The following is a 27,520-nucleotide window of genomic DNA, read 5'->3' as shown; positions in this document are numbered from 1 at the left end:
ATACCAACAATGAACCACCTGCTTCATTTGGTGTGTGGCCATGTTCAGATTACTAGCCACACAGTTCAAATCAGTTTCAAATTGAATGCATTACAGATCAGATTTTGACAGTTAGTTCACATTATTAGTATCTTAAATCTGAACATATCTGCCCTCTCAAACAGCACACTTGAAAAATTACCTTTTCGCAAACATCATTAACAACAACATATTGTGAGACCACGCGGCATTAAGCAGGAGATGGGAAATATAAGACATGAAGTTTTACGTCAGTTCAAGTAGGACACGGTAGTCATACGTCCGAGCTGTAATCAGCTGACAGCAACATGACCACAGTCTATGGATCAGGCTCCACTCAATCACTCTCTTACCAAGACCATCCACTTAAATAACACTCCTTCCTCACTCATTTCTTGCAACACCAATGCTGCATCAAACCACTCCAAACCTTTCTATATCGTGTTCAGAAGTTAAATGTTATTCAGTGTCTCGCTTGAGCTCACACTTGTATGTAGTTTTCCAACATTGTGCTCCCTGTTTGGCTTGGCATGCTGCTTGACCAATGCAGGAAACATTTTAAGAGCCATCACCGTCAAGTCTAATTGCAATTCCATTTGTTGCAATAAATGGTTCAATTACGAAGAGAGTGCTCCTGACTGAAGTAACTTGATCCCCATTGATCACCATAGAAAACATTCAGAAACAGAAGCTCTTGTAGGAAATTTGTAAGTGACACTAATGATGTCATTGCGCAGCGCTTGGGCGTTTGTGGTGCTGGTAAAAAAAACAACCCACTCAGCCTTGATGTGTATGGTCAAAAAGCCACATGGAATTTGATATGACTGTTCTCATTTAATGTCACATGGGCCACATATCAGATATATGTATTTTTATCTTCAACCACATAATGAAGTGACACAAATCAGATCTGAAAAGATTGGATATGAATGAAATGGAAAAAAAAAAAAAAAAAAAAAAACAGCCTAGTAATCTGACCATAGCCTAAAAGCACTGGCACGTTAATTTTATTCTTTCTTAATTTAGAATTCAGATAACTCTAATCAGGTCAAAATGTTGTTGATGTTAATGAAGATTATATGGTAATGAAGATCAGCAGGAAGCCTGGTATATAAAAACAAAACAAAAAAAAAAACCCTACTGTGTGTAACAAACATTAAAGCAGAGATTTATCTAATGCCTCCTCGTTCGTATCTTAGTTCTTGTCCCTCTTCCAAATCAAGATGCTGTAGTGAAGGAATACTTACTCCCTAATTGTTCATTGCAAATCCTAATTATGGCCTTCTTTATGGGTCATTTAGTTAGTTAAACTGATCAGCTGCACAGTGCTGCTAATATGGGCAACCTGCTGTGAAGATCACTTGATTGATGGAGTAAAGTATCTACATTTACCTCTGATTACCCTGAGCATTGTTAAGCAAGCATGAACAAATGTAATATGTAGCATTAACAGACATTCATTTAGACTGGCACGGCGGAGTGGTGGTTAAAACTATTACCTCAGAGGGACAAGGTTTAAAGTTTGAACCTCTGGGCCACATTGTCTCTGTCTTCCTTGCACATTACAAAGACATGCAGTTTAAGGAGCTTGAATACTGTAAATTGCCCATGTGTGATTGCCTCTCACCTAATGTCCGCTGGGATTAGTTTCAGCCGCTGTGACCCTCAAAGAACAAGCTGTATAGCTAATGGATAATGCATAATAGATGGAGATATTCATTTAGATTTAATTGTCTGTGTTATCATCTTAATGCATAAATCAACAAGAATATTTTGAGCTGATCTACTGTATTATCCTGCATCGTTTACTAAACGGATTTCCACCATTTATATCATGGCAAGGCATGGCAGTGTATGTTCACTAGAGAGTTAACTGAGATAATGATGACTACATACATACATGCACACATAGTACAACAGCATCACTTTATGAGCACAAAACCTTTGGGACTTTTTTTCATTATATCACTGAAATATGACAAACTGCTTTGTCTTAACTTTATTGTAGTTCAGAATCATTTCATTGACTGAAACATTAGGGCCAATCTAACTAATAATTATTCATTTTAGGGCAACAACACCATTGTCAAACTCTAGCCAATCCTTTTAACCCACTTTGTTCAAATGTTTGTGTTAAGTGGTATAATACAATCAGCTGGTGACATCAGAGAGCTCAGTGTGTGAACTCACTACGGTTGCCAACTTTCTGATAAGAAAATAAGATCTTATGGTTAATTGGTTGTCCGATTCACTGCAAGTCCTGTGTATCATAGCAACAGAGACACAATGAGGTCTAAAGGTATAATGGCGACCGGAGGACATGGCTCAGGCAAAACATTGATTTGGTTGATAGGAAGTTAAATATATAGAAATACTATTGTAAAACAGTGCAACCACATATTTTACTCAACGTTTACTAACTTCTCCCCACTCTAGGGTGTGATGTCATCCACTCTAGTTCTAAACCTTCCACACAATACACGTCAATGTAACAATGAAATGCTTTATCTGTAATAGAAACATCCTCCTGTCCTGTGAAGGACATAAAAAAGAGCTGAATGACAGGATACAAGTCCTACATTTGTGAACGTTTGAAGTTTGAATGAAGCTTCTACATTAAAGGATGTGGAACCAGTAAGTAGTAGAAAATGGGTTCCATTTGAATTGTCTTTGAAAAAAATTTGAATATTTCGAAAACTATGAAATATTAAAAAATTCGGAATAGACCAAATAATGTCCTAGTTGAGCTGAATGTGTTGATGTTTGAATGAAGTTTGAAGAATGAAAAATAAAGCAAAGAAGCAACATAACAGCTTCATACAGTGAGACAACATATAGTGGGAGCAATCTTACATTTAAAAACACAGAAACTCTGCAGAGGAAGCGAGGCAAGTTCTCAAAGATGCTTGAAACAACAACAACAATAAAAAGTGCTTTACAAATAAAGCATTTATTAAATACATATTAATAAATAAAAATAAAAATAAATTTGCACTGCTTTAAATGTAAAATGTGGTGGAAATCATTAATTACACTTGATTTGATGACTGATGACACATTTAAATAGTTATTTCTGCAAAGCCTCCATGCTTTTAGAGCATAAATCCATCCCTTGCACAGCCTACATGTCTTATAAATCCAATCATCCCTGCATTTTGGCAGGTTACTTCTCTGAGATTTGTGCTCTCACTAAATTAATGTCATTAAGTCATTGTTCGGTTCTTCATTTCAAGCACCTGATCATGTTAACAAAACTGTTTCTTCAAAATTGGCCTCAAATTAACTTCAACATCTGGCGAAAATCAGTTTTCCCTCTGAAGTGGTGAGTAATATAGCATGGCAATTTTCAGTGTCTCTTCAGCATCATTTTTCATGGTCTTGTGATGTAATTAAATAGCCTGCCTGCAGTTCAGAAAACATAAAAGCATTCACCACAACTGGTGAGCCATTATAAAGCATGATGAGCCTGCTGTGTGAAAAACCTTTTACACTTAAAGTGTAAACACACAATCTGCTGTGAACATCTGGAAAATACAGTGTTGTGTGGGGTTCTTTTATTGATTTTCTTTTATTATGTTGAGTTTATGAAATATTTTTGTTTCTAAAAATGATTTTCTTTTATGCCTCATTATTAGGAGTTTTGGGCATGTCATTAAGGTGCCAGATGTCAAGTAAATCCCCTTAAAAGTTTCCCCACTGAAAAAAATGCAGCCAAAATAATCAAAAACTATGTATTTGCATATCAAGCGAGTAGGGAGCTTGCCAAGTTTAATAACTTGTATGAAACCAATCAGAATAGTCAAAATCAATTATGGGGCAAGCAGTTCTTGATAGCATTTAATACGTCTTAGTAATGGTCTGCAGACGTTTCGTATTGATGTTTTTCAGGTTTCAGAGCTAACACAAAAAATAACAGTGGAATCATTCAACTTTAAATGACTAAACATGTCTGAAGAGAGGTGCCGCCAAACTGGCAACTGTATGTTACCTTTAATGAGCCCATGTCAAAGCGAAGGGGAGATAATGTGATGCGACATAATGTCAGAACAGTTACAATGATATTTGGCAGCAGAACGTTCTTTTCTTTTCTCCTTTTTTCGTTACACGCTGTCTAAGGTGTCACCGGTAAATGTCAGACTTTGTTGTCAGTCCCTCCGAATCAAAGAGAAAAAAAACTTCTCCTCAAACGAACTATTTTGTTCTGATGTTTCAACGGTCGTGCCACAAGAAATTGACTGTAGAAGAAACTGTAGAGAGACTATTCCTCAGCCAACACACAGCACAATAGTGTGATCACAATCCAGATCAAACCCACAAGCCAGTGACATAGTCCTGTCGGCATATGTGTCCACGTTTGAGTGAAAGCAGCAAGACCCAACACCCCACTTGTCTCTAGACGTTGTCAGAATATACTTTAATCAAAAAAATAAAAAAAATGCTGAGATGAAATGTAAGTCTATAAGAGTTGGTGTCTGGTCTCATAAAACATTCTTCCCTCATGGTGACATACTGCAGTTTTGTGTGAAAAGAAACGCTGAGATTAAAGGAGTTTGAATATTTTACAGTATGTCACCTTGTGTGGCCTTAAATGATACTTCAATGACTCACCTCTTGCTGCAGATCCTTGATGATTTTGGTTTTTTTCTCCATCTCCACTTTGAGAAACTTAATCTGAAGACAGAAAAACAAAGACACTAAATCAACAGCATCGTTCTGTCATTGTCTATTCAGTGAACATAGCTGATGAAGGTTATGGATGTTGCGTGTAATCGTTTAAGCAATGTATGGGAATTGTGACAATTAACAAAAGGCAGGGCTGTTATCTGATCCACTGCCCTTCATTGGTAAAGGGCATGACTTTGGTGGTATGAAAACACCAACACAAAACATAGAACACCACTGATCAATCTTAAAAAAACACAAATATGTACTGTAGACATATATATACATATATATATACATATATATACGTATATGTATATATATATATACATATATATATATGTATATATATATATATATATATATATATATATATATATATACATATATATGTATACATATATATACATATAGTATATGGCAGTTTAGTATTGACGAAACATTACTTAAACGGGAGTAAAATGTGTAAAAAAAAACTAAAAACATGTTTCCATAAGAAAATATCATGTATCATAAACTGACAGAGGAAAGAAGTGATTGATTGAATCTTATTGCTCTAAGGGGTTCATAGTCACAATTTCCCCCACATTGTAGCTAGTGCACCTGGGGGAACTGTAAACTAGATGGCACCAGTTGACTCACATCCTGAGACAGGGCATGATAACAAAAAAAGGTCACTGCTGCAAAATACCACGGAAAAAATAAAATAATAAATAAATATATACACACACACACAGTGGAACAAAAATACATGCTAGCAGAATTTAGTTGGTCATTTAGATGGATCCATGCATGAACAATTAATGAATGCTTGTAATTATGCCACAATAATCACTTACCACTACTTTAGTAGCAAAACCAATGTTTTTGCATTTATTGCCTTTAATTTATTGTCTTTAATTTAAACAGTATGGCCAATGTTGGCAGGTTTAAATGCAGGCAGTATATTGAGGCCCCTACCATCAATGAATGTGCTTCCTCATAAAGTGACAGTGGCACAGAGGCTCATTGCAGTAGTGAAATTTTAAAGCGCAGTTTTCATTTTCAGTTTGCCACCAATCAAAGCTTAAATACTTTTTTAACCTTTGTCACATGTTGTATTTCTCTTGGGTCTTACAAAGTTAGTTTAGTGGAATGGCTGTCCAGAAATGTTTCATGTGAGGCTCTCTCGTGCACTTTGTGTAGGAGTAAATGTTTCATTTATTCCTGCATGGAAGCAGGAAGCGGCACATAACTGATGTCGCCTGATTCCATAGCCCATATGCTTATCATGTCGGAGTGATTTCTTTGTCGCAGCCCTGTCATTATGAATTTTAAACACCCATTGCAGATGTCAAACTGCTGCCATCTATATATTTCTGAAACAAAGAACACTGATAGGTTGAGTATTTGTCTGTTCTTTCTTTTGTTGTTTCTTAAACGCCGCTTGTCCTTGAGAGAGGTCATCAAGATAGTCCAGGGAACAGAGACGGAAACGAGGAAAAGATTCATGGGGCTTGTGACCTAATACCTGCTATACACCCCAGGGAACAGAAAGCTAAGCTTCACCAGTGGACTCACATCCCTTAGCATGGCATGATAACATCAAGGTTCATGTTTCAGTCACAGTCACTGCCGCGGGGAATGATTAAAAAAAAAAAAAAAAAAAAGGGAAGGAAGGAAAAGAAAAATAACCCATCCTGGTAAAGCATCTGTTTTTCTATTTCATAGTTCACATTAAGAATTAAAAAAAATACAACATACTGACTTACTGTTGACAAATCATTTATCAAACAACACACGTCTACCATTCTAATTTGGCGTGTTTGTCTGCAACTATTTATGATGCTAAATGGTATTTCCAATGATATTAGGTTTGCCGTTTCTGTTGAGCAAATGAAAGGTTTATGTCATAATTTGGCTGTATAAAAACTTAAGGCATGATCAAGGTTTATACAAATCATTCTCAGAAGGATAATCTGTTTTCCAAATTTCATTGCGACCTGCCCAGTGGTTATGGAGCAATTTCAGTCTCTAGCACACAGTGGTGGACCAACCAACTGCCCCAAAGGATTGTGTTGCCATGAGCAGCTTAACCACTGAGATTAGCTATAGGTGTGAAAAAATGGTGTAAAGTGAGAATGCTTTCATGGTAAATTCTGATTGTTTATATTTATCAACTTACAACGATGCAGAGTGACCTAACAGGAGATAAATCTAAATGGAATCAATACTCTGACTCAAGGTTCTGCTAAGGTGAGACTGTGGAAGACACCATTGGCATATTTTTACCGGCTCTACTCACCTCGCCTCGTCATGGCACAACACAGCACGGTTTAGGTTGCATCTCCACTACAACAAAAAGTACCTACTTAAGGTGGGCGGAGTCATCACGGTGGCATGAAAAACATACACAAACGAGTGACTAGTGACTTTACACCAGACTCCTGGTAGTTGTTGGAGATTAACCCACATTTTTAGGATTGTTAAGTAGTTTTAACTGATCTACAGTTCGACACTCAGTCAGTCAGTCATTATCTACCGCTTTATCCTCCGCCAGAGGGTCGTGGGGGGTGCTGTGCCAATCTCAGCTACATCGGGCGATAGGCGGGGTACACCCTGGACAGTTCAGTTCGACACTGTTCGGCTTAATTCCTGTCCACACGTCTCAGGAGTACCGTATTTTCCGCACTTTTTTTCATTGTTTGGCGGGTCCTGCGACCTATACACAGGTGCGACATTTTTCACATGTTTGGTATTTTCACATTGACAGCCGCGAGAGGGCCCTGTAGGCTTGTGTACCAGTATCTGCAACTCCTGTACCACTGAAAAAAAATGTTAGCTAAACATTAGCCAACATATAAAGACAACCGAGAAAGACTGAACAAATGCCTCCAAAAAGAAAATTAGATTCTGCAGATTACAAGCTGCAAGTAGTGAAATATTCAGCCGAAAATGGTAATCGAGCATCAGAAAGAAAGTTTGGAGTGAACGAGAAACTTGTAAGAGACTGGCGAAAAGAAAACAAAAAAAGCAAATCGAGGGGCAAAAGCTAGATGGCCACAGCCAGAGGAACGAGTTCGCAAATGGGTGCTTGAGCAACGTGCTGCCGGGAGAGGCTTGTCAACGGTGCAGTTACGTCTCCACGCCCAGGTAGTTGCCAAGGCGATGAATATAAATGACTTTGCCGGAGGACCTTCTTGGTGTTACCGCTTAATGCAACACTTGCCTTACAAGATGAAATGTCTGTTATTGGTCTCATTTTGTAAAATACATTTCCCAAATAAAATGCGACTTATAGTCCAGTGCAACCTATATTTTTTTTTTCTTCTTCATCATGCATTTTTTGGCTGGTGCGACCTATACTCCGGAGCGAGGTATACCCCGGAAATAGGGTACAGACTCCTACTCCTCAGACCACAGTGGCAGGGTCTGTGATGCCGCTCACGATCGGCGGTGCTGTCACTAAATACACTACTCCACTTTAACAGACTCCTCTGTTAAATATAGAGTTTTCACTGGTAGTTGTTGGGGATTAACCCACGTTATTAGGATTGTTAAGTAGTTTTAACGCTTTTTGGCTTGATTTGTGTGTCCGGACATATCTTCCTGTGACAGCACTCAGTGGCCAGTCAGTGGCAGCATCACATAGTACCTACTCAGCAGGTACTAAGAACAGTACCTCGTACCAGGTACCATGCTAGTGGAAACGCTACTTAAACCGTGCCGTGCCGAGCCGTTGGAGATGCACCTCATGATAACACAGAGTACAACTACTTCACATCATGCTTCCCGTCAAAATCAGAAGATGTCCAGCAGAGCCATCAGCTCAGAATTGGCAGAAACCGGTGGGACCCAGGTACATCCATCTACTGTCTGGATCTGGCCAGAAGTGGTCTTCATGGAAAAATTGTGGCCAGAAAGCCACACCTCCAACGTGGAAACAAGTCCAAGCGACTAAACTATGCATGCAAATATAAGAACTGTGGTGCAGAAAAATGGCAGCAGGCACTGAATGTGAAATATTTAACTGTAGCAGAAGGCACTTTGTTCAATGAAGAGCTAGAGAGTGGTACAATAATGAGTGACAGTGAAACATGGTGGAGGTTCCTTGTTCCAGTATAGGGCTGCAATTTCTGCAAATGGAGTTTGGGATTTGGTCAGGATTAATGGTGAGGAAATACAAGGAGATACTTATGATACTTATGCAATATCATCAAGGAGGCGTCTGATTGGCACCAAATTAATTCTGTAGCAGGAAGAGATGTTTGGAACAGCCTGTGGAGTTCCTTCAAAAACTGTGATCAAGTGTACCAAGAAGTGATGCTCTTTTGAATGCAAAGGGTGGTCACACCATTTGCATTTTTTTGCTGTTAGCTCACTATGCATTTTTTAAATTGATTTTAAAAAACAAAAAAACAATTAGAATTTATATTTGTGAAAGCATTACAACTTTATAGCATTTGTTTCACACCTGCCTACATTGTTTATACCATACTGTAATGATGGCAAGGAATTATTTTTAACATTTTAATGGGAAACATCAAATGTAATACATGTCCAAGTCCGGAAAATGAAAAAAGTTGCATTAACATAAAAAGCATCCTCACACCTTAATACCACAATGCAAAGTTAATACGGTAACATGGAGATTGTTTGGATTATCTTGTCCTTGAATGAAGTACATGTTTCTGCTAATTTCATCCACTTATACGTGATGAATTATTGTTCTCTGACTGAATTGCATGTGGACATGGATTATAAAGTAGACACAGCATTTCAGGACTCTGTTGGAAGTGTGTGGCATTTGCATGATGCAGAGGTGTTCTTTTTAATCTTGAATTTCAGCAGTTGTAAATTATGTTTAATAGATTTCAAATTCAAACCATGAAAGCCAGCGACTGGGATTTATCATTGGTCTGACAAAAATGAGAAGAATGTCACTTTTGTCGCTAGTGTTTAACTCACAGGGAGCAGATGACTTGATTGTTGATGGTAATATATAATATATAATAAAATGCCACAGTGCACATAAAACCTCACAACAGAGCCGAAGAAGCCGAGACTAGCTTTTCATTAGCATATACTGAAAATCCCAGAAGCGCTGCAGATCTTTTCTTTGCATTTTCATTAGTGCCCATGAGGCTTTACTATTGATATGTGGTCACATGTGAGCATTTGTGCTAATACAATTATTCTGCTAGTCTTTTTTAGCAAATTACTGTGACAGAGCATTATCTGCATGAACTATTATTTCCAATGTTTGTTAAAAACAAAAGGTTTAGTTGGTATAAATTACTTCATTTTAATAATAAAAAAATATATATAAATAATAAAATAAATATATATATATATATGTATATACACCTGCACAACCCTCTTATGACCATAAAGATAATCAGGATGCCCAGCATTATTTTGATTTTATGGCTGTAGTATTGTCAAAACATTTTCAATGAGTGAGTGCTTCTGCTCCTTTCTGCTCCTTTTTCCAAGATAGCTTTCACTTTCAATATCTGCCAGTTATTCAACCGTTTGGGAATACGGTACTGAGAGACTGACGTCACAGACAGGTGACGAGCTGGTGAATCTTGTCTGTGATTGAGCAGTCAAAGCCCTCAGGACTACCGTAATGACAAGTATATGGGTGAAAATCTCTATTTCTCTACTTTCCTTTATCCATCCACCCGCCTTCTACTGCTTTGTCCTCCACATGAGGGTCATGCGGGGTGCAGTGCCAATCTCCACTGACATGGGTGAAAGGCGGGGTCACACCCTGGACAGATCGCCAGGCCATAGTTTTTGAATTTTCTAGTCAAAAACGGTCTTAGAGTTACGGTACTGAGAAGTACGCATGCAGAAGAAGGGTTAAGCGTTTTTAGAAGACAAAAAAAAGGCTCCTTTTCTTAATTTAATATGAAATAAAAATGGATATCTTTGAGTTTTGGACAATTAATCAAACCAAAACAGAAATATCACAACATAGCTTTGGGTATTTCCCACTATTTTCTTAGGTTAAACAGAACATTTGATTAAGTGAATTAAATTGGCCAGAAAGCTTGCAATAAAAAGCTAACTAGTTACAGAGTGAAAGCAATCACGGACTACAGCTTTAATGGGTAGAGGTGATGGATATATTTTATGCTTTAAAGCATGGACTGTAGATGGAAAGATGAACATGTAGGTGAATGGATTCATAATAATAGTGCATGTTCTGGTTACGATGCCTCTGTCAGATTATTTGAATTTTTATGTGAGGGTTGGGTGGAATCAACGCTTAGTCTTTGTATTTCAGAGAGTTTCAATTAAGTGGTGTGGCAGCAAGGCGAGAGAGGTAGCTGCTGTGTAATGAGTGGATCACTGGGGGCCCTGTGTGACAGGTGACGGGGCTGGTTAGAAGAGACCAGATGCTGATGGTCAGGTCAGCTCTGTCTTACCGTGGCCTGCTGCTTCTCCGCTCTCTCATTTGCCTCATCCAGCTGCTTCTGTAAGGCTGCCTGGAGGGACTTCATCTCCTCTCTGTCAAGTGAGAGGGAAGTGAGAAACAGTCTGTTAGCACATCCTCCACACAGGATTCTGAGAGCCCTCCACTGCTGTGCCACAATGGCTTTCTTAAATATGTCCAAAGCCATTTGACAAAGAACCCAAAATGACTATAGCAATTTACAGACTGTTGCCTTCAGTTAACCTTTGTTGAAAAAAGGGGGAAAAAAATGATATAAATCATAAATAGATATATATACATATATATGTATATATATAAGTGTGTGTGTGTGTGTGTAATTCCTTTGGATTAGACATATGAGCATTAGGTTATTTTTATGTAGAGTACAAACAAGCTGTGTGAATAAATTGTATTAAATATGCTTGAGAGAAACAGTTCATTTAGACATACATATATAAACAGATATGCCATGTTGCCAAGTTCCACAAATTCAAGAATCAAGAAGCATTGATTTTATTTATGAAAACCTCTTTGACGGAAATTATTGGCTTCACTGTTCCATAATGAATGAATGCAACAATGATGATTATGGCATTTTATAAACTACACAATTAGTGACTGAACAAGGAGACATTTGTTAAACATTTGTCAGCTGACTGACAAAAGTGCTATAAATTGCTTTTTATTAAACTGTTCAAGCGTCAACACTTTCACACATTTCACAATGTACTCATCCTTTCTTTGTTACCCCAATTGCTAGGAAGAGTTTTTCATTTTGATGTGGAACAAGTAATGTTATTACATCAATCAAGACAAGTAGCACATAAAGAGGAAAGGGCTTCTTGACTCTCGTTCAACACGGAGAGGTTGAATAAATAATACACATTGTGTTTTATTAATAATGCAACATTTGAAACACTCAACACTGATTGTAAGTACACTGTATGACGACTGGTGCTGCATTCTGTATCTGTTAAACATTCATGTTAATTGCATAAGGATGCAATGTGTATTTGGTGCTGTTTGATGGTCCTGAAAACAGATAACAGCAGTGTAACTTGCAGTAATGAAGTCACAAGACAGCCCGGTCAATTGAGATAACAGTCTGATTACCATTTTTCAAGCATGGCTGAATGTTCTGAAGCATATGACATGACTGTCATATCGTTTGCACATCAGTTTTATGTCATTTTGCACATCACGTTCCATATTTGCACATTGTTGGTCATATTTGCACATCATTATTTATATTGTCTGTTACATTTTTATGTTTATCTTTATTGTCTTGTTACATGTTAACCCCCTTGCCAGATTTGTATTATTTATTATTGTTTGCAATATTTTATTATTATTATGTTTACTTATTGGCTGCTACCGCGTCCCCAGTCACCAATTTTGTTTAATTCACATGTAAGTGTAGACTGGAATGACAATAAAACTCATTGAATCCTTTGACTGTAGCTGATCAGTGGTACAGTCGAGGTATTAAAAGAAAAGAAAAAACTAATTGCTACTCTTATACATTTCCTTTAAATGCTAGTGCTTGACAACATTCAGCGTGGCCAACCTTTTTCTTACAGTGATCAGCCAACCACTGCTGTTTTGTCATTTCATTTATATTCCCATCCTCTGCTTCCATGACTTGGAAACATTTTGTACAAACAAGATCATAACTGCCCAGACTGTCAAAAAAGGGGACAGTGTGTATGAGATTGACATACCTTGTAGGCACAGAACAGTGAGCATATGACAAGTGAGCACAGATAAATTGACAGTATGTTAAATCACAGCTGAATTCATTTTTTTCCATATTGAAACTTTGAAGTTGCACAGTTTTGCTCTCTGCCTGCTGGGCTGGAAAACATGTTGGTTGCATTATATGGTTTGTTGGGAACTTATTTTCAGACGGCAATCAAATCACTGTTAAGAGCTGTCAAAAATAAACAAATGGCAATGAATCACCTGTCTGTGTCAGCCATGATGGAGGCAGCTGGTAATCAGACTTGGCAGATGTGGAACTGCAGAGGGGGATTAATAACACTTTGAGAAAGATTGGGGCTCACAAATGCTAGGTAGGCATACTGAGCCAAAGTGCTGCTTTATGGTTTTAAGCTTGATGACATGTTCGAACTGCCGTGGACTAGAGATACACTATTGATTGGCAATCCAGATACTGCTCAAAGGAGGGTGGACTTCATTCAGGCTGACATTTCAGGGAGCACAGAGGCCACAAATGACTATGAATCATCAACAGTCTCATTACACACAGCATTAATCAGGCAATCGTAACTGGTAAAGCACTTTGGGAAAACACTTTTCCAGTTCGCTTGCAGAAAGAAAAAGTGATTTGCAAATGCTTAATGTGATTTTTCACAAAACAGAGGCAGACACAGGGTTTCTGACCAGAGTGTGTTTTGTATTTATCTGCTTCTGTGTGCCATGTATAAACTAACTGGGCAACATCTTAGAACAACCAGCATCAATTATGTCAAATGAGCATTTAGTTAAATGTGATGGAAACCTATTTTGTTGTATCAGCTTCTTACTGTGAGTGCCAAAAAGAACATTGTATTTTCTGTTAAAAGCAGAGGTTTTTCATTACTGACAAACGTTGTTCTCTCTCTCTCTCTCTCTCTCTTGGAAGGTTGAAGTGATCATCCATAATCCAGATTAAGTAAAGATAAAGTAACTTGATGTAAGTCTTATCGACATATCCTTCAGCATATTTACAATTTCATCTTTGGCAATGGGTTTTTGTAAGATAGTTTTTTAACAAAATGCACCTTGGGGGCTGTAGGTTAAATGTCTGTGTATCTGTGATTTTACCTTTGATATTTTATAAAAGAGCCAAATGTTTTCGATCATATTTTGAACCTCTGATTGAACAACTTTCATGGCCACAGAAAGCTTCAGATCTGAGTTATTCAAAAAAAGATCACATATGGGGGCATATAGGGTGCTAATGTCAGACTTATATATATTAGATATTCAGAAAAGACAACATGGCTTAACCAACATTTTGATGACATTTCGTGAGTAGCATAACTCATATTTAAGTCATGTCTTACTTTACCTCTGTTTGTGACTCAGCTCCAGGATCCTCTGCATGTCCGTCTTGGCCACCGACTCATCTTTCCTCAGTGACTGAAAGAGGACAGAGGACACTCTTTTTTTTTCCCAGGAAATACATAGTTTTGCATATTACATGACATATTGCAAAAGGAGAATTTATCAGATATTAAAGTGTTAGTAGTGATAAAATTGTCTTGAATGTTTCAAAATATCCCCAGGATTAGAGGTTGCAAGTTGAAGAGAGAGTCTTAGGCCGAGGTCACACTGGATGTTTGTGCATTGTGTGACTGCGGCTTCACTAATCTGCTGACTTTCCACAATGAGCTGTACTTCCACTGCAAAGCTGCTGCTATGTTTTGTAACAGTTTTAACCACAGACTGTATATATAAATGAACGTAGCCTACAGGTTTGAACAGTGAAGCCTAGGAAGTAGGGTGGAAGTAGCAGTTAGCCACCAGGGGGTGACACCTCTAGACTACAAAGCAAGGCATATACAAGTGAAGACCAGTGTGATTGGCAGCTGGTAAAATCTCAAGGCTTCGCAAGGGAATTCATTTTACAGAATGGAATATTCTGTGCACGTTTTATATACAGTCTATGGTTTAAACTCCCCAGTGTGTGCATCTGTCATACTTGCAAATAATTCACAATGAATGTCATGTTGAAAAAAAAAAAAAAAATCTAATGGATTCAGGAAACCAAAATGGTTTATGGCCAGGAGTGCTTTTACGTTGAAACTGGTTCAGGACGTGGCTCGTGTCAAAAACAGGCAAGGTCCGTTCCTAAACAGAGCTGCATGACTCACTTGCATAAAACACATCCGAGACGTGTGTCTCATGTGGGCAGTGTGGCTGCGCTAATCTATTAACAAATGAGACATCCCATGACACCAGATGTGCTGCTTGTGCATCCAGTTTGGCATTTAGGACACATTTAGGACACATTTAGGACAGAGTAAATGTAGAATAACAAAAAGGTAGCACATCATCACGCAGCAAAGAAATGTTGTTGATGCCAAAATAACTTATTTAATTGAAAACATTTGAGTGGTGAATTTCTCCGAAAACTCTTAATGAGGATACAGTAAGGCGCACAGATTGGGTTCCACTGGCACCTGCCTGATGGGTAATTATGTCTCTGATTGCCCTACAAGTCCTCCAAGATATTTTTTTTTTTTATCTGTTATGAGCTGAGCACAAATTTCCTGACAGAAAATGTGGACTCAAAGGGGGAAAGATAGCTTCTCTTTAAATTGTGCTTGAAGCTGATATCCATGGCAGTTAACAGCACATTTCCATAAAGCCCGTTTCCCCCTGTCACCTGGAGATATTTCTTCTCCTCCTCCCCAGCCTCTGTTTCCACTTCATGCACATTTATGTTAAAGAGGAGAAAGAATGGGAGTCAAGAGCGTGCTTTGTTTGTGCATTAAATTCACATAAGCTATTGCTTAAATACAACTCTGCAGTTATAACAATACACAGAATTGTATACCATTAGCAGAAATACACCGGTGCTTCCATTGTCTCTTTAATTATGTCCCCATAAATTCATTATTTTGTATTATCTGTTAGAGAGCAAGTTCAGTGGCCCCTATTCTTCACACCTCCTGCCAGCATTGTTCACAAAAAGGGTGATAAAAGGTCAGATCACAAAGTTTTAAAAGCCTTGTTTTGTCACTTGAAAACAGGCTTACAGTCACAAAGGGTTTACAGATTGGTTGCACTTCCAATTTAATGTGAAAATGCCATCGATATCACAGAATGCAAAGGTTTCAGTGTTTTCAAACAGTTGATAAATGCTAATCAGTCATGTGATCATTGTCCTTTAGAGCAGTCTTATGTACCGTTTACAATCATATCAGTCATTTTGCTGCTAAATGTATTATAGTTGTACTGTGCTGTATCTGTTTTAATTATGTGAATATAGTGTAGTGTTGAGTGGGATAGTGGTTGAAGAATGTCAGTATAAAAAATATGCCAACTATATTTATTAACTAAAATAAAAAAAACATCAGGAGATGTTGAGTACAGATTTTTCTCTTTTTATTTTCCAATGCGTGAATTACATAAAAGAAAATGTAATATTTCACACAAAAAGAGGCCGAGTGTTACAGATAATCAACTAAATGTCCCTGTGGTGATATGTTTAAATAGTAAATATGGGGCTAATCTATGAAATATACATTGGTCACTGTCCTTCACATACCGTATATTAACCACTGTGCTATTATTACATCGTTGCTTTCATATAAATGTTTTCAAGGAACTGTCGCTACAAAAATAATAATGAATCCTCTCAGGTTAAATTATAATAAATTAATTGTTTTAATGGTGCATGTAATAATAACAATAAATAAATAAATGTGATCCAAACAGTTGCCAGTGGCCACAGTCAGATGCAAGATTTCACCCACGAGCCACTGACCAGAATTAATTCCCCATCACACAAAGTTCAATTATTAGGGTTGCTGACCTGCACCTACAGGGCAACTCATTAAAACCATGAACACTGGCTCCATCAAATCTTCCCAGAAATACTAAATGTTCTCTCTTGTTCCCTTTTAAAAGTTGATGATTTTTATGTAGATGATATTTCCTCCCTGAAGAACAGATTTGTTCCACAGCACAATATTCTGAATCTTAACCAACCTCGACCCTGGCCTTTGTGCTGATGCAGGGCCCAGGGCAACAACAGATGCCAACGTCACTAGCCTGCGGTGAAGAGACATGAAAGCGCGTTGCGGGGCATGACGGTAGCTGGAGTACATGAGCTGTTTCCAGACACATGGAACAGCTCTCACACACAAATGCAGAAAAAACGTGTCATCATTTTGTTTGATTATTGGATTTTTGACATTATTATATTTGCTCAAAAAGAGTCTCTATGACGGGGACATGTTTCGCAGGATCATTGTTATGCACACTATTGCAATGGAAAAATACTAAATGATTAAAATATGTGGAAGTATAATTGAGTTTCTCTTCATGTTGTGTCATTGCCAAAAAGCATAATGAAGCTGACCTGACTTGTGTCTTGTGGGAAGGGATGTGTGTCTGGCACTGAGATAATTGTGTTGTGTGAAATGCTCAGAATTATAATATATCCAGAACAAAAAAAAAAACATACATTGCTTGATAAAATGCCTGAGACTCGTAGCTGGCAGAGCAAATATATACTGTAGCTACCTACCACACAAGTGATAATCATCATTGTCACCATCCATCTAAAAAATGTTTTTTTTCCAAACCTCCCAGCATTCATCATACATATAGAGAACACTCTGTGGTGATTAAAAACATATATTTGAATTACAATATGATGCATCTATTTATATTTAATACAAACCCAAAAAACAAAAAAACAAACAAACAAAATAATAAGAGCTGCGCCTAATGGAGCCAATTTTTTGTCTGTGGTTTAATTAGAGCTATGGCATTTATTTGCAGAATAAATGTGTGGCATTAACTAATGAGGGATACAGAAAGGGGGTTTATTAAAACTTGGCGCTCATTTCTGTAGCTCAGGCATCAGTTATAAGAACCCTGTTTTCTCCAAGGCGACATAGCTGAAAATGGACCCAGAGGGACAGGAAGCAGTGGTGGTCAGAGCCGCTTACTGGTTGTAAAGAAGCTGACAACACTGCACTTAAACAGAAAGTGAGTGGGTCCCTAATGGTGCCAAGTCCCTTCATTGCACTGTGAGTGTAAGTGTGTACCATAGGAAGTTGAACCAGAAAGCTGAGGGCTGTTCTGCGAGGCCTGTTCAACAGAGTCAGGGTTTCTGTGTGTGAGCTGGCTTGACGGAAGATAAAGCCCCCATAAGAGAAGTTCTATGTCAAAGCAGATTTTCATAATATATTTTCATCAGGCTCTGTGCGTAATCACATAAAATGGGGAGCTGACGTGTCATTTGACTCCTTTTCCACACAAAATGGACTGATTGAATGCTGCCTAGTCCAGTCAGGAGTAACAACTACTGAAGAAGACTATGAGCTGGATGACTGAGAACCTTCACTGACGAGGAACAAGCTATTAATATAATGGAAAGTTATGAGAATGTAAATAAATACATACATATTACAGCAAAAAGCAACTCTGTTGGTGCAAATAAGGAAATATAGCAAATATAAAGTATGTATTATTTGATTAATGACTAAAATTGTAGAATTCTGAGACTTGATACAACAGATTTACACATTACAATGACAAATTGACAGTATACACTAGTGTGTGAGGTGACTGAATCTTGTTACATATGGCTCACTAAGACCACATACAACACATCCCCTTTAGCTGAGAAAAGCGATGTTTTCATCTCAGAACCAACAGATAAACTGTCATATTTTAATCTTTCTTTTCTCTGCTTCACTGAAGCTCTCTGTAATTGCCCTTTTCATTAGGCTAAAATAGTTTTTTTGCATACTTGCTAACAAACTGATATGCATTCCCAACTGTGCTTTGCTTATTCAGCAGCAGAGTTTTCAGTAGCACATCACAAGCGTAACAATGGGTGGGCTTACTAAATGTATTGAGCAACAGTGAGTTGCTATACAGCAAGCTGATTGAAAAATAAATGATCAGAGTCATGGGTTTCCCAGTCATCAGATGGTTGGAACAGAAGCTGGAAAATTACCTTTGGCCCAGAGCTCCGAATCAACAAAGCCTAATGACATTGCTGCATGTGTGAAAGAGAAACAGAACAATTCAAACCTGGAGGTTGCCTTTTATGCTGTCCAGCTCTTTTGATGTCTTGGAGAGCTGGTGCAAGATGCTGCTTCGTTCACTGAAGACTTCCTTTAGCTTCTTTTCCAGCCCATCATAGCTTTGTCTGTTGGGAAAATGAGAGAGCGAGGATTCACTCTTAAAATGTCTGTCACTGGATGAGAGAATGTACATTTCATGGGAGAAGGAGATGTTTTAAACTGGATTAAAAGCACCATCATTAAAGCCAAAGGGGAGGGCAATAGGAGGGAAAACTAATATCTACTCTGGATGAATAAAAGAGAGAGAAAACTTGCATTTCTTTCCAAATCAACCAATTTAGTGAGGCTCATTTGCTGAGATAGGTCTTGTGACCAGAGGTATGCCCCTGCATCTCCATTTAAATATTAATGTATTCCATCCAACCAACGTAAAAATGTCACTGCAGTGACATTCTTGTCATTTAATCCTTAGCTCCCAGAGAGGCACATGCTCCTGTTGTTTGCATGAACTATACACACTGTTTACATTACTGTCAACAACAGTAAAATTACAACTGAATGACATGTTTTAATGCTCAGGAGCTGGATGATCTGACCTTTCTGCAACAACTTCATCCCTTTGTTACTTGACAGGATAAATAGTTACAACTTCTCCCCTCCACTGCCTGACACAAATCTAAAAACTGAAAAATCTCTTTTTCATTTAATTTAAAATCATTGTTTACTGACTCAGTGACAACAACTCCTCTGGGATGTGTTTAATATCAAGATGGAATGTGGTTACCCAGTTAACAAAACAACTCAGAGGTCCTAATTTTTCCCCAAAGCCCATGAATCTGATTATTTTGATGAGCCATTGAGTCTCCTAATTGTAATTGTTTATAACAACAGTCACAAAAGAGCTCATGCACTCTTTCCCCACATATAGTAGGCAGTGGAAACAGACACATAAAGCCTTGTGTCATAATGTAAAATTAGTAATATAAATGGAATAAACTTAAACGGGATAGTTATTTTTTGTCTTCTGTCTGGAAGAAGTATGTTCATCAAGGGACACATTTTGGCGAGTAAAAAGGTCCTGCCTCATCCTGTAATCTTCACACACCCCACTTCATTGACTCCAGTGACACATCAACTGATTTAACAACATACACACCCAGTGGCACAAGAATAAACCACTTTAGCTCTTCATACCAATTATATACAAATTTGTAGCCAATGGTAGAGGAAGATTCTTTAGATCCCGTTGTATACATCGCTGTTGGAAAACCATACAAATGTATACCACTGTGATCAAGGAACCAAATGTCATATTTGTACATGAATGAATCATGACTTTAGACATGAGGATTCAAATCCTATACCATAATACATGCTTACTATGATTAATAGACCCATGTGGATATTGTAGTACACATGGAATATGTTGTGAGTGAAAGATTTTCTATGTTGGAGTTGATTAAGCCAACTGAAGTAAAAAATCTGGGACACTGGATAAAAAAACAACCACAGGCACAGCTCACATGAGCACAGCTTACCATGCAGTTCTCTACCCCTTTGATTCTGCACAGAAAATGATTCTCTCTGCTAATTTCTTCAACCAGAAACCCAAAATGACAACAACAGCTTCAAGCCAAGCATATGCACTTGGTACAGCTGAATAACTCCGTGCTAAATAATTGCTGATAGTCACTTAGCTCCCCCTAATTATATGATTCACATTTTGAACAGAACTGTCCAGGGTGTACCCCGCCTATCGCCCGATGTAGCTGAGATTGGCACAGCACCCCCCGCGACCCTCTGGCAGAGGATAAAGCGGTAGATGATGACTGACTGACTGACATTTTGAACCGAATGTTAGTGGCCATTCTTTACTTGCATAGGTCCAATAGAAAAAAAAATAAAAAAATAAAAATAAATAACTGCTCATGGATGGAGCCAGAGGCTGCCACATTACTTTGAATCCAAGGCTTTGGTTTCAGTCTGGGCTATCTTCCAAAAACTCTGAACACCCTGTGTCATAGATCCCAGCAGCAGATCATTTACAATAACACATAAATCACTAACAGAAAAGCAACACCTGGGAAATAAATAAATAACATGGCACACTGAATCCCACACATGACTTGCCTCCATATGGCATTGGCGGGAAATTTATTACAGGTTCACGGAACAGGGGAAGATGGCCTGGGAGATTCCTCCCTGCCTGCCATATTATTCATTACCCAATGGAATCTGTGATTGGGTCTCTGTGAAATGAATAAGACATATACTTTGGAGCCCACTGACACAGAAACATGCATTCCACTTGATTCTAAGATATATTCTAGTTTTATTCTACCATAAATTGCTCATAACAACCAAATGGGAGCAGCTGCATAATTGTGCCACGCACTGCTAAAAGACCAGTGTACTTTTTCAAGGCAAAGAAGTGTGATAATGACGAAGGCCTGACAAAAACAGTTTATGGCACATGGCCATGGTGAAGAGACAATGAAATCTTTCATTTCAGACATTTGCAAGTTGAAATCAGTCCCACCCTGTCTTTATGAATCTCATCACCTTCAAAGACAGGACAGAGGAGAAGGCATCATTTATTGGATCCGTTTATAGAGAACAAACATTTCTTTACCCTTGATGTCATCGCTGGTCTCTTGAGTTATACAAGACTGACCCTGCAGTGTGAAATAGAACTGCTGAGTCTGTAGGCAATACCACTGCCACCAGACTGCTGTCAACAGCCAGGCAATGGCTCAATAAAGGAAGCCAAGGCTGTGGCATCTGGCCTCAGAAAAAGCTGCAGGACCCTGTTAATATCAACACAGTGTAGGTATAAAAAATAAAATAAAATAAATATATATATATATATATTATTTGAAATTAGTATTCATAATTGTATCATGTTTACAATGATTAAACCAATGTTTACTCTAAATATATTCGATATTATATATAATTATTTAGCACTGTGCAAAGGTCTTAGGCCACCATTACATGTGTTGTTTTAGCAATGCTATGTTGACCATACAGTATAATCCTGTCTTAGTCACTTTAGTGGAACACATTCAGAAAATCCAGGAACCATGTATGCAGTTTTAAAATAAATAATTGTTCAGGAAAAAAACAGCTACTGCATGTTTAACTGTTGTGTATTTAGTGTGACCTACCCTTACAATAACTCTTAAACCTAGAGTGGAACCCTAATTAATGTTTGCCCCACTATTTTATGGCATATGTATTTGCTTATTACGCCAGGTTTATTCCAGAAATGCCAATGATCACAGAATTTCACAAACATAAACAACAAAGCTGGTGGTGCCCCAAGACTTTTTCTTTGTAATGAAGGTTTAGCAATGACGCCTCAGGAATCATAGCCATATTTGTGTCCAGCTATAATGTTTTTTTTACTCTGAAATACCTGTATCAGCATGAGCACCCAATCACCCACTGGGCTCTAATCACAAGTAACTACATTCTAACACAGGGGTGGGCAATTATTTTCTCTAAGGGGCCACATGAGAAACAAGAAATGTTGTTGACGGCTGGGCCAAATTTTAATTAATTTTAATTTAATCTCTTATCTAAAAAGTTTTGGTGTAAATTGGGCAGCACACAAACACACAATAAACACAATTACTAACCAACTGTATTGAAAATATCAAATTGCTACACTATATAATGAATACTATTATACTACTGTGGTGTAGTGCAGTGAATATATTGTCCAACACAACCACCCAATGCCCAGGTCTGTTCTAACACATTAAATGCAATAAACCCCAACATACAAACAATAACCCTCCTCCACTGACTGGGTTAAAGTTTAAAGGTGCAGTGAAGAGAGTCATAATATAGAGGGCAATGTGACCTTTAGAAAAAAGTGCTCAAAGGGAATATAAATTAGAGTTAAATCTATTCACACTCTAGAGTAATAGTAATATTTTCCAGCACACATCTGTCTCAACACTCAAGGACACTGTTTTACAAGGATTGCGCTGATATCCCCTCATGTTTTTTTTATCTTTATTTTCTTAGTGATTTTGTCCTTCTCTTTGTCTTTGACAGCAATCACAATTTTAATGTGGACACTGACAGCATCATCCACCATTTTCTGTTGAGCATTTAGCAGCAGTAGAATAATCAGAGGAGCTTTGTGTGTTAGCAGGTCCCCATCATGGGAGCCCCTGGGCTCAGTGTTTACAGAGGCCCCTCCAATAACCATTTTTTATTATTCTGCATACTCTCCTACAGGTGACTCTAAGCTCTATCAATCATTCTTTCCACATGTCGACTAGACACATAATCTTATATCCATAAAGGATGCACAGCCAAGATTCCGTCATTACCTTTTTAATGAACGTCTACTTGCAAATGAGAAAAGTTATGCTCCTAAAATGGGAGGTCTCTGGCTTCACTTTGTCTTCTTTTGTTTGTTTGTTTGTGCTTTGCTTCCCCGATGCATTATTATTATATTATCAAAATATACAGTTTTAGTCATAATTTAACAAAACTGTCCATCTTGCTTTTTTAGTAAAACATAATTTGCAGCCCTTATTTTCATGCCTTCCTTCAAATGTCCTTTGTCTCATGATAACCAGCTCATTATAGCTGTGACTATTCAGTATATCAGTTGCAACCTATGTAACCATACTTAAAACATAAACAGTATATACTACAAACATACATATACTGTGTGAATTGTATTTTATTAAGTCCAAATAAATAAACCCTGCTTGACAAGGTCAATTCTGGGCAAGAAAATCTTTTATACCAACTCTGTTTTTCCCTTTGAAGTTTCCTCCCAATGTGCCGCTGGGATGCCTTGCAGCCTATTTTTGCCCCTCGGCGTTATGTGCTGTCCCCGCATCCTGTTTGTCAGTTTATAAATCAGGTTCACCAAATCAAGCAAACAGGGGCAGAAGGTATTATCGCTTATGACGTATTACACAATCTTACACAGGCAGAATGATAATTATCAGATATACATGATTTAAATTCAAAATTGTAGTGCTTAAATTTAAAATTTTAACAAATGTCGGTTATATTCAAACCATGGTCAGGTGACTTCATACACTGCTGATTAATCCTATCAGCTCCACATGACTCTCGCTGTGTCACCCAGCGACATGCGTGTGTTACACACAGCGCGTGGTTTGTTCTGTCAAGACAGATGGTTTTGTGTCATTTCAATCAGAAACTGATGTTACTGAGAGACACCACAGAGTGTCACTGGAAGTCATTCCTGCCTGTGGTCATCACACTTTATAACTCCACCCTCGGTGTTTCAGACACCCAGCGATATCATTACTGTGCTAGAACGACTGTGCAATAATATCCATGTGCAGTATAAATGGCCACTGTGCTTTTGTGCATAATTGTGCTGCATTTGCATGAAATTCAGTATTAATGTAGTTGCACATTTCAACACTTAAATGTATGCATTAGGTTAGACACATTTCACTTATTAAGTTTCAATTACTTATATTGTTTATGCACTGTATATTGGTACATATTTATTCAGCTCTTGTATATTTGACACAGAGGTGAATATTTTATATATATATATTTTTTTTTAAATATACTTTTCTTAGTATATATACCTCGTATATCGTATCGATATACTATCAGTATATTATTGATAGTATGTGTATCTTAGTGTAGGCTGTGGCTCTCTGTTATTGTAGTAGCTGTAACAAAAGCAATTTCCCCCCGGGATCAATAAAGTATTTCTGATTCTGATTCTGCAGCACAGCAACATTACTCGAGTAGTGAAACATCTACAAACAGGTGTGGCTGAAAACACACACACAAGCACTTTAATCTTTCAGAAGCTAATTCTACTGCGCAAAAAAAAAGTAAAACAAGTAGTTCAACCAATGCCTCTTTCTTATATTTGTCTTGTATAGGTAGATATTCTGAATTTGGCATTTCAGTCTTTAGACTATACAGAGCATACTGTATATCAGGGAATTTCTTTGTAGTATTTCTAGCACCCACACATTTCTGTTGGCATTCTTCTAATGTTGGATTTCCTCTGGATTTCTGCTTCAAAGTCTCAAAATGAAGTACTTTTGAAAAGGTCAATCTGATATTACTTGAACGACTGATTTCAAAACATGCACCCGACCAACAATTAGAGCCTGTATGCATCTGTATAATTATTTTGACATGAAATCAAAGGGGTGAGAACTAATTTTACACATGAGCAGTTAGTAGAATAAATAGCACTTTCTATATATTTCAGTCTTTCTTGAATTATAAGAAATTGAGATCATTCAGATAAGAAATCATGGAGGTGTCTTTAGCTTTGTTTGTATATGGAGAAATAAATACAACAATTGCAGTGAGTGATCTGAGATAAGAAGATGATATGAGAACCCTCCATTTTCTCATACAGAAGTAGTAAGTCCTTCTAATTTGTTAAGCCATGTAATTTTAAACCAAGGGAGGTTTAAGGCACTGAAATAGAAATACTTAGCATATTAAAAGAATATTACAGTGATTACACTGGCATTTCATGCATAGGTAGATGCAAATTGCTTTTCCCCAACATTAAATACTCTATCATTCTCTGTGGACTCAGAAACCGTTCTGTGATAGGCAGGTCACTCATAGCAGGCACATGTCAGAAGAAACACACACACACACACAAACAACCAAAGTTTAAAACGTAAAGTAGTTTAAAAAATACAGCATAAGCAAATAAAGATATACAAATATCCTCAAATGTTGACGTGATGCATTTCAATTTAAAACCATCAGTATGAGTTTGACTAATAAGTCAAACTAGGACTAGGAAAAATAAAGGTAATAAGGGTAAAGAGCAGAGGAGCAATTCCATATTCACATGGTTGTTTTTTATACAGTACATCACTCCTTAGAAATGCTGTTGTTGGTTTGTCTGAGATATGATGATGTGAGTCGTTCTATCTTTCTGTAGCAGAAGTGCTCATCATGTGACATGCTGTACATCAAACAATATATGACATTCAAATAATCAGAAGCTTTGCTTGTTGCCAGCTTCAATTATATCTGAGATTTGAGGCATTTAGTGTAGTTTTAAACACAATTGATTTTAAAAGCTGTGTCACACTGTATTTGCATTTCTATAATTCAGCTTTTGACCTTTTGTGTTTATACAATAATGTCAACTGTCAAAGTGAAGGCTGTACCTTTTCTGTCACAGAAGTCTATTTTAGTTTGATTTCCATTGTTGTTGGAGACACTAAAAGACACAAGTTGTGTTTACAAAAGCCCACAAAAACATTTAGTTTGCCGTTTTCAAATTGTGTCATATAGAGACTGTGTGTAAAACATCAGGGTGAAATGGTAACAGTGTTGCCAACAGCCCTTCCTTGCATATTTATAAACCCCATTTTCAAGTTTTTAAAAATGCAATACAAACTAAAATCCACACTTTTGTTAAGTTGTGTAACTTTTAAATATGCACAAATGACCATTACATTCAAACCATTGACAAATGACTTCACACAATGTTGATTTCCCACATGACTCCGTCTGTTTTTCTCAGTATTTTGTTTTCATGTCTGTGGTAACAGAGAGAAGGCAGAAGTATAACAGCTATGGTAGTAAAGCAAGAAGGCAACAAACATTAGGTTAAGGAATTTACCCTGCTTCTTTAGAACATATCTTTATGTCTACAAAGCCAGGTTGTTGTAACTCATTCAGAATGAAACCTGAGTTGGAGATGGGTTGTAGATCTTAAAATAATTGTTTGCAAGCCTTGCCCCACTGTCTTTCAACTAACTGACGATTCTCTCATGAAGTTTGGCACAAAATGGTGAACCATAAAACTATCCTTGCTTGCAAAGATCAAGCCCTTGGTGGATGCTCCTTTTGTGCCCAATAATAATATCCTCACAATTACCAGTTCATCTGCTGATTGTGGAACCTTTACAAATGGCTTTGTCTGGTAAAACGCTAAAATATTTTTCTTTATACTTTTATTTGTTTTAATTGGTCAGTCCCTCAATGACAGAATGACCCAAATGTGACCCACCACGATCAAGATGTTATGGAGACTTTATATTGTGTATAAATTGTGCACTGCAATGGTACAATGAAATAATCCAGGGATATGTCAAGGAGAATACTGTTCAAGGGAAAACACATAAAACAACTTATATTAAAAATCTTTAGTTGGTGTTAAATATGGACTTGCAGGGTTCGCCCCAGAGGAAACTAGTTAGTGCAAGTGCTTAATGGAGGATTTCAGCCTCAGGATGACACAAAGCTCTTCTTAAAATACCTCAGTGTGTTATCACACTTAATGCAAAGTGACTTATTGGTTGGACAACATACATTTTAAACCGACTTCAACATGCTGCACCAAACAATTTGGCCTTGTTTCTGAACTGCATTGCAGGGGTGAGTTTTATCTCACACTTCCCAAACAGATTGTAAAACACTGGGCTGTGTTTTCCCCCATTTTCCAACTCGTCTTGTTAGGTATTTAATGGAGTTTAACAGTAAAAGCATTGGCTTGTTTGCCTTGAAGCTTAAAACTACAGATGCCTAAGTAGGAATCGAAGTAGTGATTTTTTATAGGTTGAATTAATGTGTTCTCTAAAATGCAGGAACTGGCAACAAAGGGAATTTGGATTTGAATGATGGATGTGGC

General features: G+C 37.5%; 1 protein-coding gene across 1 annotated transcript in view; it reads right to left on the bottom strand.

Moving 5' to 3' along the window:
• luzp2 (leucine zipper protein 2) overlaps positions 1 to 27,520 on the bottom strand; it is a 121,893-nt gene that overhangs the window by 47,694 nt on the left and 46,679 nt on the right. The window contains exons 2-5 of the mRNA XM_058630384.1: positions 18,887 to 19,004; positions 14,178 to 14,248; positions 11,097 to 11,178; positions 4,627 to 4,689 (exon numbers count right to left, since the gene is read on the bottom strand). Of these exons, the coding sequence (XP_058486367.1) occupies positions 4,627 to 4,689; positions 11,097 to 11,178; positions 14,178 to 14,248; positions 18,887 to 19,004 (334 nt within the window). The remainder of the gene's footprint in view (positions 1 to 4,626; positions 4,690 to 11,096; positions 11,179 to 14,177; positions 14,249 to 18,886; positions 19,005 to 27,520) is intronic.

This window comes from Solea solea, chromosome 5 (genome assembly GCF_958295425.1).
Source record: "Solea solea chromosome 5, fSolSol10.1, whole genome shotgun sequence".
Lineage (NCBI taxonomy): Eukaryota > Metazoa > Chordata > Actinopteri > Pleuronectiformes > Soleidae > Solea > Solea solea.
Note: the sequence above shows the minus strand (reverse complement) of the source record. Positions and strands in the feature narration are given on the sequence as shown.